Source organism: Helianthus annuus, chromosome 14 (assembly GCF_002127325.2).
Source record: "Helianthus annuus cultivar XRQ/B chromosome 14, HanXRQr2.0-SUNRISE, whole genome shotgun sequence".
NCBI lineage: Eukaryota > Viridiplantae > Streptophyta > Magnoliopsida > Asterales > Asteraceae > Helianthus > Helianthus annuus.
In genome coordinates this window covers 166,179,486-166,195,857 of record NC_035446.2, presented here as the reverse complement: position 1 = coordinate 166,195,857, position 16,372 = coordinate 166,179,486, and the positions used below count along the sequence as shown (strand labels likewise).

The following is a 16,372-nucleotide window of genomic DNA, read 5'->3' as shown; positions in this document are numbered from 1 at the left end:
TTACAGTCGGTAAATTTGGGGTTTTGTATACAAAATTTGTTACCACCTGGTAAAGGAGTAACATGACCATAAGTCGGAACGACAGTACCGAGTGGTGGTAATTGATATAACTTGGAAACAAATATAATTGCGGATGCGCCCTCAATACTGTTCACTGTGAAATTGTTTTTATATAAACTTGATTAAACTGGGATTCACTCACCAGTATTTCCCACTGACAAAATGTTTTTAAAACGCGTTTCAGGTAACAATATGTGAAAGCCAAATAGAAGCCAGCTGGACAGCACTGAAGGCTTGGAAAAGTGGCAATAAATTTACCTAAGAATAAAATGAATGTTTTTATTAAATAAATAGGATTTATTCCTATGAAATGTGTGTATTGAAAACTTGGGTTTTACCCATACGTTTAATATTATTAAACGAGATAGTTTACTCTGATAAAATATTTCCTAACTACGGTCCTGATGAAAATTTCCGCTGCCAAATTGGATAAATAAACGTGATACCACCGAAACTGGCTCACGGCCACCCGTTCCCGGGAACTAGGGACCGGGGGTTGTGACAGAAGGTGGTATCAGAGCTATGCCACTGATTCAGCCACAGAAGTCTTCTGCTGACATAAAAATTCAAAGTGTTAGGAAATAAATTATGGAAATACGTGTATAATTGTATTTCTTGCTATGTGTTATCTGACTATTTGTTTGTTTACAGTATGAGCGACCAAGGACCCTCTGACGCCTATCGTCAACTGTCTGGTTCGCCTAGGAGCGAAGGCACATCCTCTTCTCAGCCTGCCCTCTCAGGGTATTCTGCTGACACAGAAGAAGGAATCTTTGTGTTTAAGGCTCAATCTGAAGAGCCATTTCCTCAGAAAAAGAGGGGATGGTTCAGTAGGGGAGCGCACGAGCGTAGGAAAAGAATGAAAAAGTTGCAGGAACAGCGAGTGTTAGCCGCAGCAAAAAGAGAGACTGATGCTTATAATCAGGATATGCTCAATAGGGGTATCGCTAATATCCATATTTTAGCAACCACTGTTGCTGACCCAAACCTGGAACAAATGCTAGCACCCCAACCACAAAATCCTGACCAACCCATGGAAGTAGAAAACTAAATAGAAATGCCTGATTACAACCCGGAGGAGATACCTAAGGTACCTGCACCAAATCCTCTAGACCCAAACAACTACGACCCCTGGTGGGACGATGTTAGGGACTACGTGCAACAAAACCCAATACAAGAAAATGTGCCAATACCCAGCTTAGGAGCTTACCCAGGGTTAGATCCTCAAGATCCCTACAACATTAGTGATGCATATGTTAGGGAAATTTTAGAGAATCCATACCCGTACCAGGCCCCTATGCCTCCGTATCGGGAACCCGTACCCCAGTTTTCAAACCCAGTCCTAGAACCTGCACCCCCAATGAGTGCAGAAAATGTCCAAGAACTTAGGACTTTTGGGGAGGAAATTTTAGAAAGCAGTGAGAGAATGCGACAGGTGGGAGAACGCCTCGTATGGAAATACGATGAGCGTAATATGGATTTTTGGATGAATCCATATCAGTAAAAGTGATGGCAGGAACGGTAGTAATAATAATAATAAAATAATATATGTGTGTATGTGTTAGAAAAAAAAAACAATACGGATGCCTACTATTAGTATTATAGCTTTACATTTCAGTCGGTATTGTAAGTTAAATTTTAGTACTTGTGTGTAATGATGCATACTATATAAATAGAGTAAAAGTCGCAATGCTCGACGCTTTTGGTTAAAAGTGCGTGTCAGGTGATTGGCTATATTCAAATATTAATTGTGATATTAATATTTGGTAACTGTTTAAAATTCAGATGGCCAACGAGGAAAATCAAGATAATCTGAATAACGATAACCAGAGTAACAATAACGTGGTTAATAAGAATCCAGACAACAATGGAAACCAAATGGATAATAGTGCCGTTAACATATAGTGGCACAAGGAATTATAGATGCAATGCCATTTATTATTCAAACAGTTCAAGAAGCGAATAATAAAAGTAAACATAGCAGTAAGCGACCCAGTGAACTGGAAAACAGCATGAATAATGGACCTGTACTTCAAGCGCCCATTCGCAAAAGAAGAAGAACCATGCCATATGGTTGTTCTTACAAAGAATTCTGGTCCTGTAAACCAATAGAATTCTCGGGCAATGAAGGACCCATTGCAGCCTTACGCTGGATAGAGAAAACTGAGGCTGTTCTGAAAATAAGCAAATGTGCTGAAGAAGATAAAATAATGTTTGCTTCAAATCTATTTAAAAATGCAGCCCTAGAATGGTGGAACACTATCTTCCAGTCAAGAGGAAGTGATAGGGTTTATAATATGGAATGGGAGGAATTCAAAAGTATGGTAGAAAGGAAATTCTGCCCTCCTAATGAAAAGGAACAAATAGCAAATAAGTTTCTGAATCTTAGAATGGTCGGGGTAGACAGTAAGGGTTACACTACCACATTCTTTGAATATGCTAGGATAGTACCAACCCTTGCGTCACCTGAACCAGTGTTAATCTCCCGTTAGATCTGGGGATTAATTGGAGAGATTAGACATGTAGTCAAGGCAGCTAGACCCCAAACCATAGAGGAAGCTGTAGAACTAGCCAATACCTTGACTGATGAACTAGTGAGAACTAGAGAAGAAGACCAGAGGAGAAACCTAACCCAAAGACTTACTCAAGAATTCCGTTCTGGGAATTCCAATCGTATGAATGGAGGTTCTACCTCTGCACCATACTGCAAAGCCTGCAGAAAGAAGCATTCTGGAAAATGCTCTACTTACTGCAATTTCTGCAAAGCACCAGGACATAAGTATTTTTGAACTTATAATCCTTAAAAAAACTGCAACACAATCTAGTATTCAGTTTTGGAAGATGTATAATGTTTAGATTATGGAGTTTTATCCTAAAAGTTTGTTGGTGGAACTTATTTACCAAACTTCTAAAAAAATGTTTTTATAAAAAAAAAGTTTTATGAAAACAAAAATACTTCTAAAAACATTGAAATAATTTTTTTATAAAAACTAAAATTTCAGTTTGTTGAATACAGTACTATATAAAGTTTTTTAATATAACCAATTAGATAAAACAAGTGAGTTTGTTTGATGTCAATTTACTATCTGCTAACCCATGTAAGTGTGTACACCCAACTAAGTAAATACACAAACTTACAGAATACGAACAAACGTCATATCAAACCCGTATGTGCAAGGTTTCGAGTTGCCGAAACAAATTGATGAACAATCTTAATTAAATGAAAATAGTTGGAATATTATTAAATTGATAATAATGACAACAACATAGAGAGTTTTGAGCATTTGAAATTGAAATGCGCCATCACAATATTATTAAAATTATTATTAAAATAATAGTTTTTTTCTTTTATCAAAATCCAAAGTGTTTATTAATAACATAATATTTTTTTTCTTTATCCAAATAAAAAGAAAATATTTTTGATTCATCATTATTTTCATCAAATGTCTTATTATCAAAAAAAAAAAAATGATTCATCATTATTTTCATCAAATGTCTTATTTTATAACGACAAAACTTTCCCTGTAGGCAAAACATGGACCTTGAATTGATTGCCATTTGTTTTCATTCTAGTTGCATTGCATTAATATATAACAATATATATTAATATTAATATATTTAGATTCAATGATTTATTTAGATTCCAACCCTGGTTTAATTCTTTATATTACAATCACCACGTCATCCTATCTAATCCCTTGGTCTGTTTATCGTCGTGGTTTGCAACTCCCGTATCAAGGAGATCTGCGTTATGCGTTCTCTCCCAAAATATTTAAAGTTAAAATTATAAATATCAAAGAAATTACAAATTATCTTGATTGAATACACTATGAATGATAATTTCGCTAGAAAATAACTGTACTTTTTTTCCTGTTGTAACTATAAGTTTGTTTGATAATTTTTATGAATAATATAAATTTATTTTTGGTTGAACTGAACCCGAAACACACTGTTCCAAAAGTCTGTAGCTGGACACTTGGACGGCAAAAAAGCTAGATTGTATTTCAACTCTCGTGATGATGACAATTATAAAAGGAAACAAATCGTAATAGTTTATTTCCTTATACTTGTAGTTTTTTTTTTTTTTTTGAACAGCATACTTGTAGTTACTTTTTGTAAATTAACACAGATATTTCCCAGCATACATAATTTCAATAAATTTATGTTTAAGTATTATACATTAAACTATATTTAATATTATATAGTTTGGGGAAAATTTAAAATCTTAGAATTTCAAACCCTAAGGGAAAATTTTTAACCGTTAGATAATTTAAATAATCATAACCATTAGATTCTTCGAATATTACATGAGTAGAAAGATAACAAATTTGATTAAAAAAAAAAACACAATGAATAAGCATTACTTCGAATATTACATGATAAGAAAGATAACAAATTTGATCAAAACATAATGAAGCATTGCATAGATTAAACTATTACAAAAGATGAATATATTTAGTTTTTCAAAATTTTAGATATATTTCACTAAATTATGTCAACTATTGTAGATTGATTGGGCACATTGATATTGTGGGTATTACGTCTCAGTCACTGTAAAATGACATGCAAGACCCCTACCATATCAAACGTCGTTGAATACCTTATATTTTTTTAAATGTTTATTGATTTATAAATTCATAAATTTATTATAATTTCTAAAATAAAATTTTCCTTAATTTCAGTTTATTTTATAAAACTTTTGAAATATACAAATGTTTATAGGTGTATAATATTAACCTAAAAGAGTAAAATAAATGTTTATACGTGTATAATATTAACCTAAAAAAGTAAAGAAAAATCTACCCTTTCAGGCGATTTTTTTTTCACGAGCGTTTCAACTGAAAACAACCCATGGACTATAGATAAGCATATGGTATCGGTTTAGAGCCAGTACCGAATTTTCTGAATCGACACGATTTTCGGTATAGTACTGGTTTTTACCTTCAAATATCAATTCGTATCGGTATCGAACCGTAGCGTATCAGGTATGTTTGGTACCAGTACCTTTTTCTTTAGGATTTTCGATATCGGTACCGGTTGATACCGAACTCATCTATGTCATGGACATCAAATACATATAGTGTGCCACGACCACACAAAACGTTCCATAGAAGTGTAGAAGGCCCTTTGTAGATTTGTAAAATGACAATCAAATACAAACTTGATTTAATCATCCAAGCAAGTCTTAACATATTTTCATTTTCAGTTTTATTATAACTAGAATTACGGCCCGCCGCAATACGGCGGGGATTCTTTAGTTATAACTAAGTCGATTTAGGACGCGCATGTTATGTTGAACCTTTCAAACGGGAAAAAATAGACGATGTAAAAACGTTCACCCACACATGTACGTTGCGTCGTGTTAACTCGCAAAATTTAGAACGAAACATAAAAACGTTAAACCAAAGACGCACGTTTCAATGTGTTTAGTCACAAAATTTTTGAACGAAGCATAAAGCGAAAAAATTTGCGGAAAATAAAAATTATAAAGGACCAAAGTTGAAAGTAAAAAAAGTTGTGAGGATAGATTGCAAAAGATAAAAAGTTTTATGTTAAAAGTAAAAAACAAATAGTTTTGTGTTAAAGGTAATTTATGAAATACATTTGAGTGAAAAGTTAAAAAACCTTTTGTTAAAAAAACCCTCAAAGCCAAGGTTACGACAATCATATGAATAACCATATGAAATACATTTGAGTGAAAAGTTAAAAAATCATTTTTTTTAAAAACCCTCAAAGCCAAGGTTACAACAACCATATGCATAATCATTTTTTCTTTGGAAAACTCTCAAAGGCAAGATTACAACAAATAAGTAAAAAAAATCAAAGTGGTTAAATTGCAAAAGATGGAAACTTTTGAATTAGAAGTGAAAAATCAAATTAATCAAAGGGGTTAAATTGTATAAGATGAAAACTTTTGAATTAGAAGTGAAAAATAAAATTAATCAAAGGGGTTAAATTAACAAAGATTAAAACTATAAACTTAAATCGTCAAAGATTAAAACTTTAAGGTTAAAAATGAAACAAAGATTAAAACTTTAAACTTAAATTGTGAAAGATTAAAACCTTAGGGTTAAAAAGGAAAATTCCAATTTTTTTTTGAAAATCTCCCAAAGCCAATTGTACAACCTTGATATGCATAAGTTTGTTGCTTCTTTATAAGGTTATAATTGGGATTTTTAAATCTTTTTGATGAAAAAGGGAACTATGAGAGGTCACAAATTGTCAAATATTTTATTCTTTCTATACATTTTTCCCTATATTAGGTCATGTGTAGTCATAAAGCCTCTTGTGGGGCGTTATGCGACACGTGTCGTGCCACGTCACACGAGGGCTTTATGGGGCGTTATATCACTAGAGCCCGTAGTCATAAAGCCCCTACCCATCATTACCTATTTAATAATTTTCAATATTATTAATTAATTATAAAAAAGCTTACATGTTTGTGATTGGCCAAAGCTTTGAAAGGAATCTCCACAACGCCGTTATTATCATCGCGCCACCTCAAAATTTTTTGGCCATAACGCCCCTCGTTTCGGTGTTCCGGCGCTATGGGGGGTTATACCGCCCCACTACGTATGCTCTTAAAGGTCACTTCGTGTATACACATTAATTTTATTTAAACTAATACGAGATAGTTTAATCAATTTAACACGAATATCCTTATCAAACGACGTGTTTAATAAGACCATAGGTAATGGTTAATGCCCACTAAGGGGCATTTTTCACCACATCATCATCATAATGCCCTTTTAAAAAAGGTGTAATAGTTAATGCCCATTTCATTTATTACTTTCCATTATTTTTCTTCTCTTTGGGCATTATTATAGAAATGCCCCTCACTCTTCATGCCCTATAATACTCATGAGTAATGGTGTAAGGGCATATCAAAATCTTTCATGCCCTTATAAAACCCTGTTACATATGGTCTAAGAAAAGTATATTTGACATATGATCTTAGAATTTTTAACTAATTTAGAAAGCATTATAATATCAATATAAAGCATTTTCATTAAAACAACTGAAAACAACCAAGAAACGGAGAGTACCCCCATATCCTTGATCAGAATTACAAACCACAAACCACACAAACAAACAAAAAACCAAACAGAAAACAAACAACCAAACAAACCCAAATGAAAAGCTGTAACCAAACAGTCCCCACAAATCTCAGCCGTTGATCTCTACATCCTCGCCGACGCAGGTTACCACGGTAGTTACTTCAACCCATTAGGATATCCGCTGGTCCAACTTTGACTTATTCTTTATTAATTTAAGCCACACGATAACAAACAAACAACAATATCAAGTAGCAGCCAAAGGGGATCCGAATATCCGACCCGGTACTATATAGCAAGCACCAAACCCGGAACCGACTTCCCGCCCCGACCCGAGAGACTACTCTCCCAAACAGAGGGGCAATGGAGCGAGGTAATGGACACGGGTTTCGACCCGTTACTAGCAAAACGGGTGACAGTAAGTGACGTGTTGAAATACTCTCTTACCTGTGTAATTATACCAGATGAGTTAACAGTCCAGGCGTGGATCCAGAAAATCTGACGGTCCTGATCGCAGCCTTCAGCGATGACTGTGGATCCAAAGGCGTCAACGGAATGAGGAACAAAGTTGAAATAGTTGGTGTCTTCGTTGTTGTCGGTTCCAGTGAGCAATCGCATCATATATTGGTGAGAGGGAGGGCCATGGAACCACCACTCGAGGTCAGGGGCTAGGAGCTTGTGGACGGTGTCGACGTCACGGGAGCTTAGGGCATGGTAGAGCTGGAGCACCACGCTCTTGTTGCTGGAATCCTCCAGAGCTTCTTGAGGGTTAGCCAGTGGTTAGGGTGGGGGGTTTAGGAGAGAGAGTTTTGGGATAATTGGTTGAAAACAAAACCCGGGGAGTTTGGGATGTTGGAAATTGAAGGTGTGTGTGGGGTTTTATAAGAGGATGGTGGGGGTAGTTTTGGTATTTTGTTAGTTTCCAGCGTTGTTTAATGTGTGCATCTCCCAGTTTACACGTAGGAGTTTGCAAAAAGAAGGGCTTTTTAATGTTTTTAGAGTTAGGGTAAGGATAGTGTAAAAAGGGTCTAAAGTGTGAGAAGTGTAAGAAGTGTATTATAACACTATATATAATACTATATAACACCATATAAACACCGTATAACAATATGTAACACCATATAATACCATATAACACTATGTAACACTATATATCATTATATAACAAATATAACACTATAGGTTGTCTGATAACATGTCTATGATAGATGTATAGTGTTATATTTGTTATATAATGATATATAGGGTTACATAGTGTTATATAGTATTATATGTTGTTACATATTGTTATACGGTGTTTATATGGTGTTATATAGTATTATATATAGTGTTATAATACACTTCTTACACTTCTCACACTTTAAGCACTTTTTACAGGATCCTCTACCTTTAGAGTTAAAATGTTATTTTAAGTGATTTTGTTACTTTAATTTAAAAGATTTGAAACATTGTCATTTTAATTCAAATAGTTGTAAACGTTGCTATTTTAGTCCATTAGGTTAATTTCATTTATTTTTTCTGTTAACTAAAAGGGCATTTCGGACATCATATATGTCATTTTTTTTAACTAGAAGGACATTTCGGCCATATAAAATGACTGAATTGCCCTGCTAGCTAATAGAAAAAATAGATAAAGTTAATCCAGTGGACTAAAATGGCAACGTTTAAAATTATTTAGACTAAAATGGCAACATTTCAATCATTTGGACTAAACTTACAAAATTGCCCAAATCATAAAGACTAAAATGACATTTAACTCTTGTTTTTATCGATTAAACTATGGGGTGGGGCGTGGGTTGGGGCGGCGGGTTGGGTTTAACGCTGGCTACACCACACCACCTCTGGAATGAACAAACTGAAGCTTTAATCCCGAGTTCAAACCTACCCGGGGGCGAGGGTTTACGGATTCCATCCGGCTCCCGCGCATCAGGGGGCACAGTCTCATAGCGGTCGAAGAGTTGACATTGGACATATCCCAGGCAGGGTAGGTTTACACGTGAGATTCTTTTTCGTTCATAACAAAAAAAAAGTTATTTTGTAATTTGTTTAATAGTGAAAATTTGGTATTAATAAACTCATGGGTGCGATAAATGTAATGTTGACAAATGAGAATAGATAAAACGTAGGTTATAGTAATGAGCGATGGTTTTCAAGTAGTGATCAAATGGACAAAAACTGAATGTAAATTACTAAACATGTAAAACAAAGTATAACTTCTCAAATGGACAAAAGACAAAAACAGGTTGTCATGTATAATATAGCGATAAAAGTAATGATACTTGATTCGAATTTTTTGATATCAAAATATACATAATAATCAAGTTGAGACATGTGATGTGATTAAATTTAAAAGAAAAAATTAAACAATGTGTCAAATATCAAACACATTAAGTTGACTCATGAGTCATGTCTATTAATTTTCTTTTGTTTAAACAAAAACTACCAAAAATGGAATATCCTTTAAATAAATCTGCATAACTCGTTCTTTTAATGACTGTATGTGCGTAGATATCTATTCAACAAATACATTCTAACAAAACAAGGATGACATTTGACATTCTCTTTTATCTCTTATTAAAGCTAATCCATAACAATTATAAACATAACTGGCCACAAAAATGGAAAATATCACTAATGAATATGCCTTGCCAATGATATGCAAACATCGCTCGATGGTGGATCTATCCATCGCCTCATCCATTTCAATGATGTGAGGAATCAAGTTAGTGGGGGCAAAGGGAATTTATGCTTTGTTGTACATTTGTGCTAAGGAGGTATATAATGTTGTATATAGAATACATAGACCATGTGTCATATATAGACGAGTGATACGAAACCAAGTTATCTTATATACTTATGTTAAGTGAGTTTCGTATCTATAAAAATCACATGATCAATATAATATGTGTTGTTTTATTGTAAAAAGTTGTTCCATTTCTTTTTCTAGTTTGATTATGGAACTAAACTAAACTAAATGTCAAATCTAATTCGAAAAAGAAAAAAAACACAAGGAGAGATAAATAGAAACGGGTTTGTAAGGATACGAGCTAAGCGATCACAATTGGTTTTGGATTTTACCCACGGTTATGTGTTTGTTTTTTTTTTTTTTTTTTGAAAGGCAAAAAAAAAAAAACATGTAATGTTTTTTTACCAAAGATTATTGTGTTTGTTTACCAAAGATTATTGTTGATTAGATTACATGCACATAATCATGTAATGCATTATGCATACAAATATAGACAAATCATATCCTACCACACTGGTAGTTGTTTTATCTTTAATTTTAAAAATCTAATCAGAAATTTCACTAAAATATCATCGTAACATTGAATTACGTAACTATGTAATACGAACAATGTATATTTATAATTCCATTGTGTCAATTCTAACAAAGTTCATTCAGTTAAACAAACATACAACACAGGTAAAAACCTAGTCTTGATTGTGATCACAATACTTACGTACTAGTTCAATTCAATACTATATTAATATAACAAATGACAAACATAACTAAAAATTGGTCAAATTGCACTTTGACCCACCAATCAATATTTCCTAGCTAATCTAATGTTGCAAACATGAATAAATTGTTAATCGGTTGTTTTAATATCTAATGGAAAACATTTTAGGGATCTTGATATACCTGACAATCCAGTAGCGGTTAGAGATGAAAGAAGTCATCTTGATCGGTTCCCGTTTAGGGTGAGCAGTTAGGATGTAGAGGGATAATAACAGATTGTAGTGAATGTTGGGAATCATGGTATCAGAAAAATAGCGGAAGCGGTTTATATAATTTACCAAAAGCCGATTATATAAATTTGATTTATTAATCCGATTAATAAATATTCCCAATCAGGATCAAGGTTATACGCGTATAAACAAATAAACTGAATAAACAACCATAGAGGGTTTTAGTAATCGACCTTTGACGACTACACCGGAATTGTAACACGCGGGTTACAACGAATCCTCGCTAGTAGGAAGTTCACAACCGAGCACAAGATACCTCTAGTAGAACCGGCCAAGAAGAAGGTGGTTATTCAAAAAAAAAGTCTCCTTGGGTTTCCACCTTAGACATCCTTTTATTCTAAAAGGTGTCTCTTGGGTTTCCACATTAAACATCCTTTTATTAGAAAAAGGTGTCTCTTGGGTTTCCACTATTATTATTTCACAAATAATAATCTACCTACTCGTGAACATATACGATTCGTGTACCAACGTGTAACTCTTCGGATCGTACCAAGTTAGTTACGTTGACTTTAATTAAGGTCAGACATACATATATCCAACAATCTACCACTTGGACGATTTTAATTAAATGAGTCAACGTGTGCAGAGTTGGACGCCTAGCTACATCGCACTGCTCTTAACACGGCATGACACTTTACAGTCGTCAACTAGTTCTTTGCGTTCAAGTAACACTTTACTTAATCAAATACTATTCCCTTCTGTATAGAACATTCGTTGATCATAAGACATGGATCATTCATTCTTATATAGTGATCAACCATTCTCTATTCTCGTCTTTAATTCAAAGTGGTCTAACGAACTACTCTTAGTCCGAGCGTGGCCACGCGTTTATTCCAGTTTGAGTTTAACGAGGGCGCCAGAATGTCTAAACTTCTAATCCCATAGAAGTACAGAATTCCATCAACACCATACAACTCCCACTTAACCTTGGATTCCTCCCAACGCTACCCGGATTACTACCCATGTTTCAGGACAGTGTTAGATAACATCAAAGATTGTCCTTGATCAATGTAGTTTAATATGTGCCTAAAGAAAAAGGACAGATTGAACATATCAATATCAAAACATCTCATGACTTAGATCCATGGAGATCGTTTTGAAGCGAGTCACATCCAATATCATTCCCTAGTGATATCTGTGAATTTTGATTCTCAAACTCTTGAGTTATTCATCTCACGAATACAATCATCTCAATTCACAATAGTCTTACATTCAAATTCATTCCCATGTAATTTGATCGACTACGGATATTTTAGAATACGCTTATTCAAGGATATAAACATACAAATAACGAACACAGTTACAAAATAATTAAACTTGCATTTAACCAATAAATCAAATAACTATTTCAATGTAACTGTTGTAGTTCAAAATTAAAACACCAATACTACTACAGATCATGCCCACTGTCTAGCAAATCTAAGCCCTATTTTTCCAGCATGCTCCTCATGTTTAGCTTGAGGTAGAGGCTTAGTAAAGGGGTCAGCCAGATTTAGATCTGTATGAACTTTGCTTATTACGATGTCTCCACGCTCTATTATCTCTCTAATATAGTGGAATTTTCTGAGTATATGCCTTGTGGTTTGATGCGACCTTGGTTCTTTTGCAAGAGCAATGGCACCAGTATTGTCACACAGCATCTCGATTGGTTTCTTTATGTTAGGCATAACATCGAGATCAGTAATGAACTTCTTCATCCAGGCAGCCTCCTTAGCAGCATCCGATGCAGCATTGTATTCTGATTCACAGGTGGATTGAGGAACCACACTTTGCTTCGAGCTCTTCCAAGTAACAGCCCCACCATTCAGAATGAAAACATATCCAGTCTGTGATCTTGAATCGTCACGATCAGTCTGGAAACTTGCATCAGTATAACACCTAACTGATAGCTCCTCATCCAGTCCTCCATATATTAAGAACATGTCCTTAGTCCTTCTTAAGTACTTAAGAATGGTCTTCACTGCAGCCCAGTGGCTCTCTCCTGGATACTGTTGATATCTACTCGTCATGCTAAGAGCATACGAGACATCAGGTCCGGTACATAACATGGCGTACATGATGGAACCGATAGCAGAAGCATATGGAACTCTTTCCATTTTCTTCTTTTCCTCTTCAGTCTTAGCACACTACTCACCATTAAGAATGGTTCCATGTGCCATGGGCAAGAGCCCCCTTTTTGAGTCTTGCATTGAGAAGCGTCGTATGACCTTATCAATATATGTAGTTTGACTTAAACCTAATAACCGCTTTGACCTATCTCTATAAATCTTTATTCCTAGAATATAAGCGGCATCACCAAGATCTTTCATTGCGAAACATTTTCCCAACCAAGCCTTAACATCTTTAGCATATGGATATTGTTTCCAATGATTAGTATGTCATCTACATACAGAATTAGAAAAGTGATATAGCTCCCACTAGATTTCTTGTAAACACACGGTTCATCTTCGTTTTTAGTGAAGCCAAACTCTTTAATTTTCTGATCAAAACGAAGATTCCAGCTGCGAGATGCTTGCTTCAATCCATAGATGGATTTATTTAGCTTGCACACCTTATTAGGATTATTTGGATCGACAAAACCTTCAGGTTGAACCATATAGACATCTTCAAGTAAGTGTCCATTAAGGAACGCGGTCTTGACATCCATTTGCCATATCTCATAGTCATAATATGCAGCAATGGCAAGTAGAATTCTAATAGACTTAAGCATGGCTACTGTCACACCCCAACCGATGGCGGAAAACATCGGGGCCTGGCACTGAGCGAAACAGATTGTTCAGAAGTTTCCATAACAACTATTAATACCATTCAATTTAAATAGCACGTCCCATACCGTGCCTCAAACGATAAACAAGTTATTACAGATTATCATCTAAACAAATATTCTGTTCCGACGACTCAGATTCAAATAAACAAAACATAAATTGTCTTTTTGGTTTCTAGACACCCCCCTATGTCTTGACTCCCACATAGCTAGCAATCAGACATCCTAAGCACCTGTCACATACGTTAAAATAAAGTCAATACAAATAATGTAAAGGTGAGTACACAAGTTTGATATAGCATATAGAGTTTAGAATCGTTTTCGAGTAACCAGCATGCTCACGTAAAATAATGCAGCATGTTCGCTAATCGACATGAATTCTATCAATACCAGTGACTTCGAGTTGACTGCTACTGCAGTTCGAGTGCATGGTCGCCACTGCGCACACGCAAATTGAATTGTCCCTAACAACCCCCGAATGAACGGGCGCCGAGTCCAGACTATAGTACTATCATTGTTAAGGCAGGTAGACAGCATTCATAGTACACACATAACAAACCGGCGTCATATTAGATCACGTATAGCATGCGTAGGTTGGTCATCGATAAGATAGTATTGAGTTGTGTGATTGATGTGTTTGAATAATTGAACGTATGTAACACCCAAAAGTGCTAAAAGCAAAAAGGGTTCGAGTATACTCACAGTGGTTTGGTATGGATTGAAGGGAGCGCTGAGAGTAAGTTAGCCTGAATAGTTCGATAGGATAACGATGAGTAACGCGGAGTTCTTCCCAGTTTATGGCATAAGCCATGGTCCTTCCTTTTGCCTGAAGAATAGTATTCCACTATTCTAAGGCTTCTTCCTTAAAAAGATTAGATGCATACATCACTTTATCTTCTTCAGCACATTTGCTGATCGTAAGAACAGCCTCTGTCTTTTCCAACCATCGCAGAGCAGCCGTGGCACCTTCACTGCCCGCGAACTCGGTTGGTTTACAGGCTAGAAATTCTTTGTAGGTACACCCGAGAGTCATCGCCTTCTTCTTCTTAGGAAATGGGGTTTTGATAATATCATTATTATCACTATTGACACTATGGTTAAAACTATCGTCACGGGTATGCTTACTGCTCATAGCTTTGGTGGGTTCTATGGGATTTTTAACAACTTTAATTATTAAAGGTAAAGCATTAGCTATTCCTTGAGCTATTAGATTTTCTATAGCATTTTTATCCAAAGGATTTTCATTATTAACATGAACTTCTGGATTATGTGATACTTCATTTGACATATGGATTGCAAATATTTTCACTTATTAATATCACAAAATAATTAAAACAAAATAATACCTCCAGGATATTATATGTGCATATTGACATATACATATTCATGTAAAACACATAAGTTAATTTGTATTAATTTTCTAACTTTATTGTTTAGGTATTAAAGAACACCTAATTAGCTTAAACAAGTGGCTTAACTTATACTAAGGCATCTTTTCTTATTCAACCTTTGAATATTATCAGATGTGCTATCAGTTAATAGCAATCTTCTAACTCTTTTATTTAAGTTTAAATATTATTATCACAACACTTATAGGATCAAAGTAGTGGCTTAGCTCTGATACCACCTTCTGTCACGACCCCCGACCCACCCTGGACGGAATCGGGTGCCGTGAGCAGTCCCGTGGTACAGGTGATTATTTTTGTTTTGAAAAACATTGCAGCGGAATTTTCATCAGGACCGTGAGTTAGGAAAAATATCAGAGTTTAGAAAACACCGGGTTTGATTTAAATAGATGGGATAACTCCCTATTTTAAAATGGTAGCTTTAATAAAGATAAATTTTATTTTATAAAACAATATTTCTTTAATAAGCCATTTCTTGATGCCTTTCAGTGCCGTATCCAGCCTTATGATAATTACCTGAAACATGTTTGAAAAAGGTTTTGTCAGCGGAAATGCTGAGTGAATTCATTCCATTTTTATACAAATATATTGTTATACCTTACAGTATTAAGGTTTTATATTTATTTGCATTTACCTTACTCAATCAGTATTTTGTCACATAATAGCAATTCCAATATAACAGCAATAATATCACTCATTGGTTTACTTTCATCCAATAGTGAATTAATCAATTAACTATACTTTACTGTTATTCAATTTATCTGTCATTAGGCGATTCCTATGACTGGGTCATATCACTGTTGATCATTCTTTCAACTAGTGACTCTGACCATATCACTTGTTCATAACACTGTTGATCATTCTTTCAACTAAGGTCTTTGGTCATATCGCTGTTGATCATTCTTTCAACTAGCGATTCTATTCATGGCACTGTTGATCATTCTTTCAACTAGTGCTTCTGGTCATTATCACTGTTGATCATTCTTTCAACTAGTGACTCTAATTATAACACTGTTGATCATTCTTTCAACTAGTGTCTTTGGACATATCACTGCTGATCATTCTTTCAGCTAGTGACTTTGGACATAATGATGTCTTATTACTTGGTCAAATATATTATTTCTAGCACCAAATCATGCAATTCAGAATAATGACATTTTATGTCAATTATTATAACTTATCAAAACATGTTAATTCACTAATTGTAATAATATGATATAATAACTTGACTACAAATAGAATACAGTATACTTGACTTTGTTATGGTATCCGCCATTTAGATTTATATATAATAATTATGGTTATGCTAACTTTCCGGGTAATAGCAATGAGAATCA

At 34.7% G+C, this 16,372-nt stretch overlaps 1 protein-coding gene across 1 annotated transcript; it reads right to left on the bottom strand.

Annotated features, from left to right (window-relative positions):
* Nucleotides 1-7,045: 7,045 nt before the first annotated feature.
* On the bottom strand, nucleotides 7,046-7,981 carry LOC110904816 (wound-induced protein 1). The gene has a single exon (XM_022150675.2). The coding sequence runs from the start codon at nucleotides 7,734-7,736 to the stop codon at nucleotides 7,404-7,406; it is 333 nt and encodes a 110-aa protein (XP_022006367.1). The 5' UTR covers nucleotides 7,737-7,981; the 3' UTR covers nucleotides 7,046-7,403.
* Between the last annotated feature and the right edge of the window lie 8,391 nt (nucleotides 7,982-16,372).

Bases quoted from the DNA above. Each gene is read 5' to 3' on its own strand.
- LOC110904816 (XM_022150675.2), bottom strand. From the start codon at position 7,736: ATGATGCGATTGCTCACTGGAACCGACAACAACGAAGACACCAACTAT.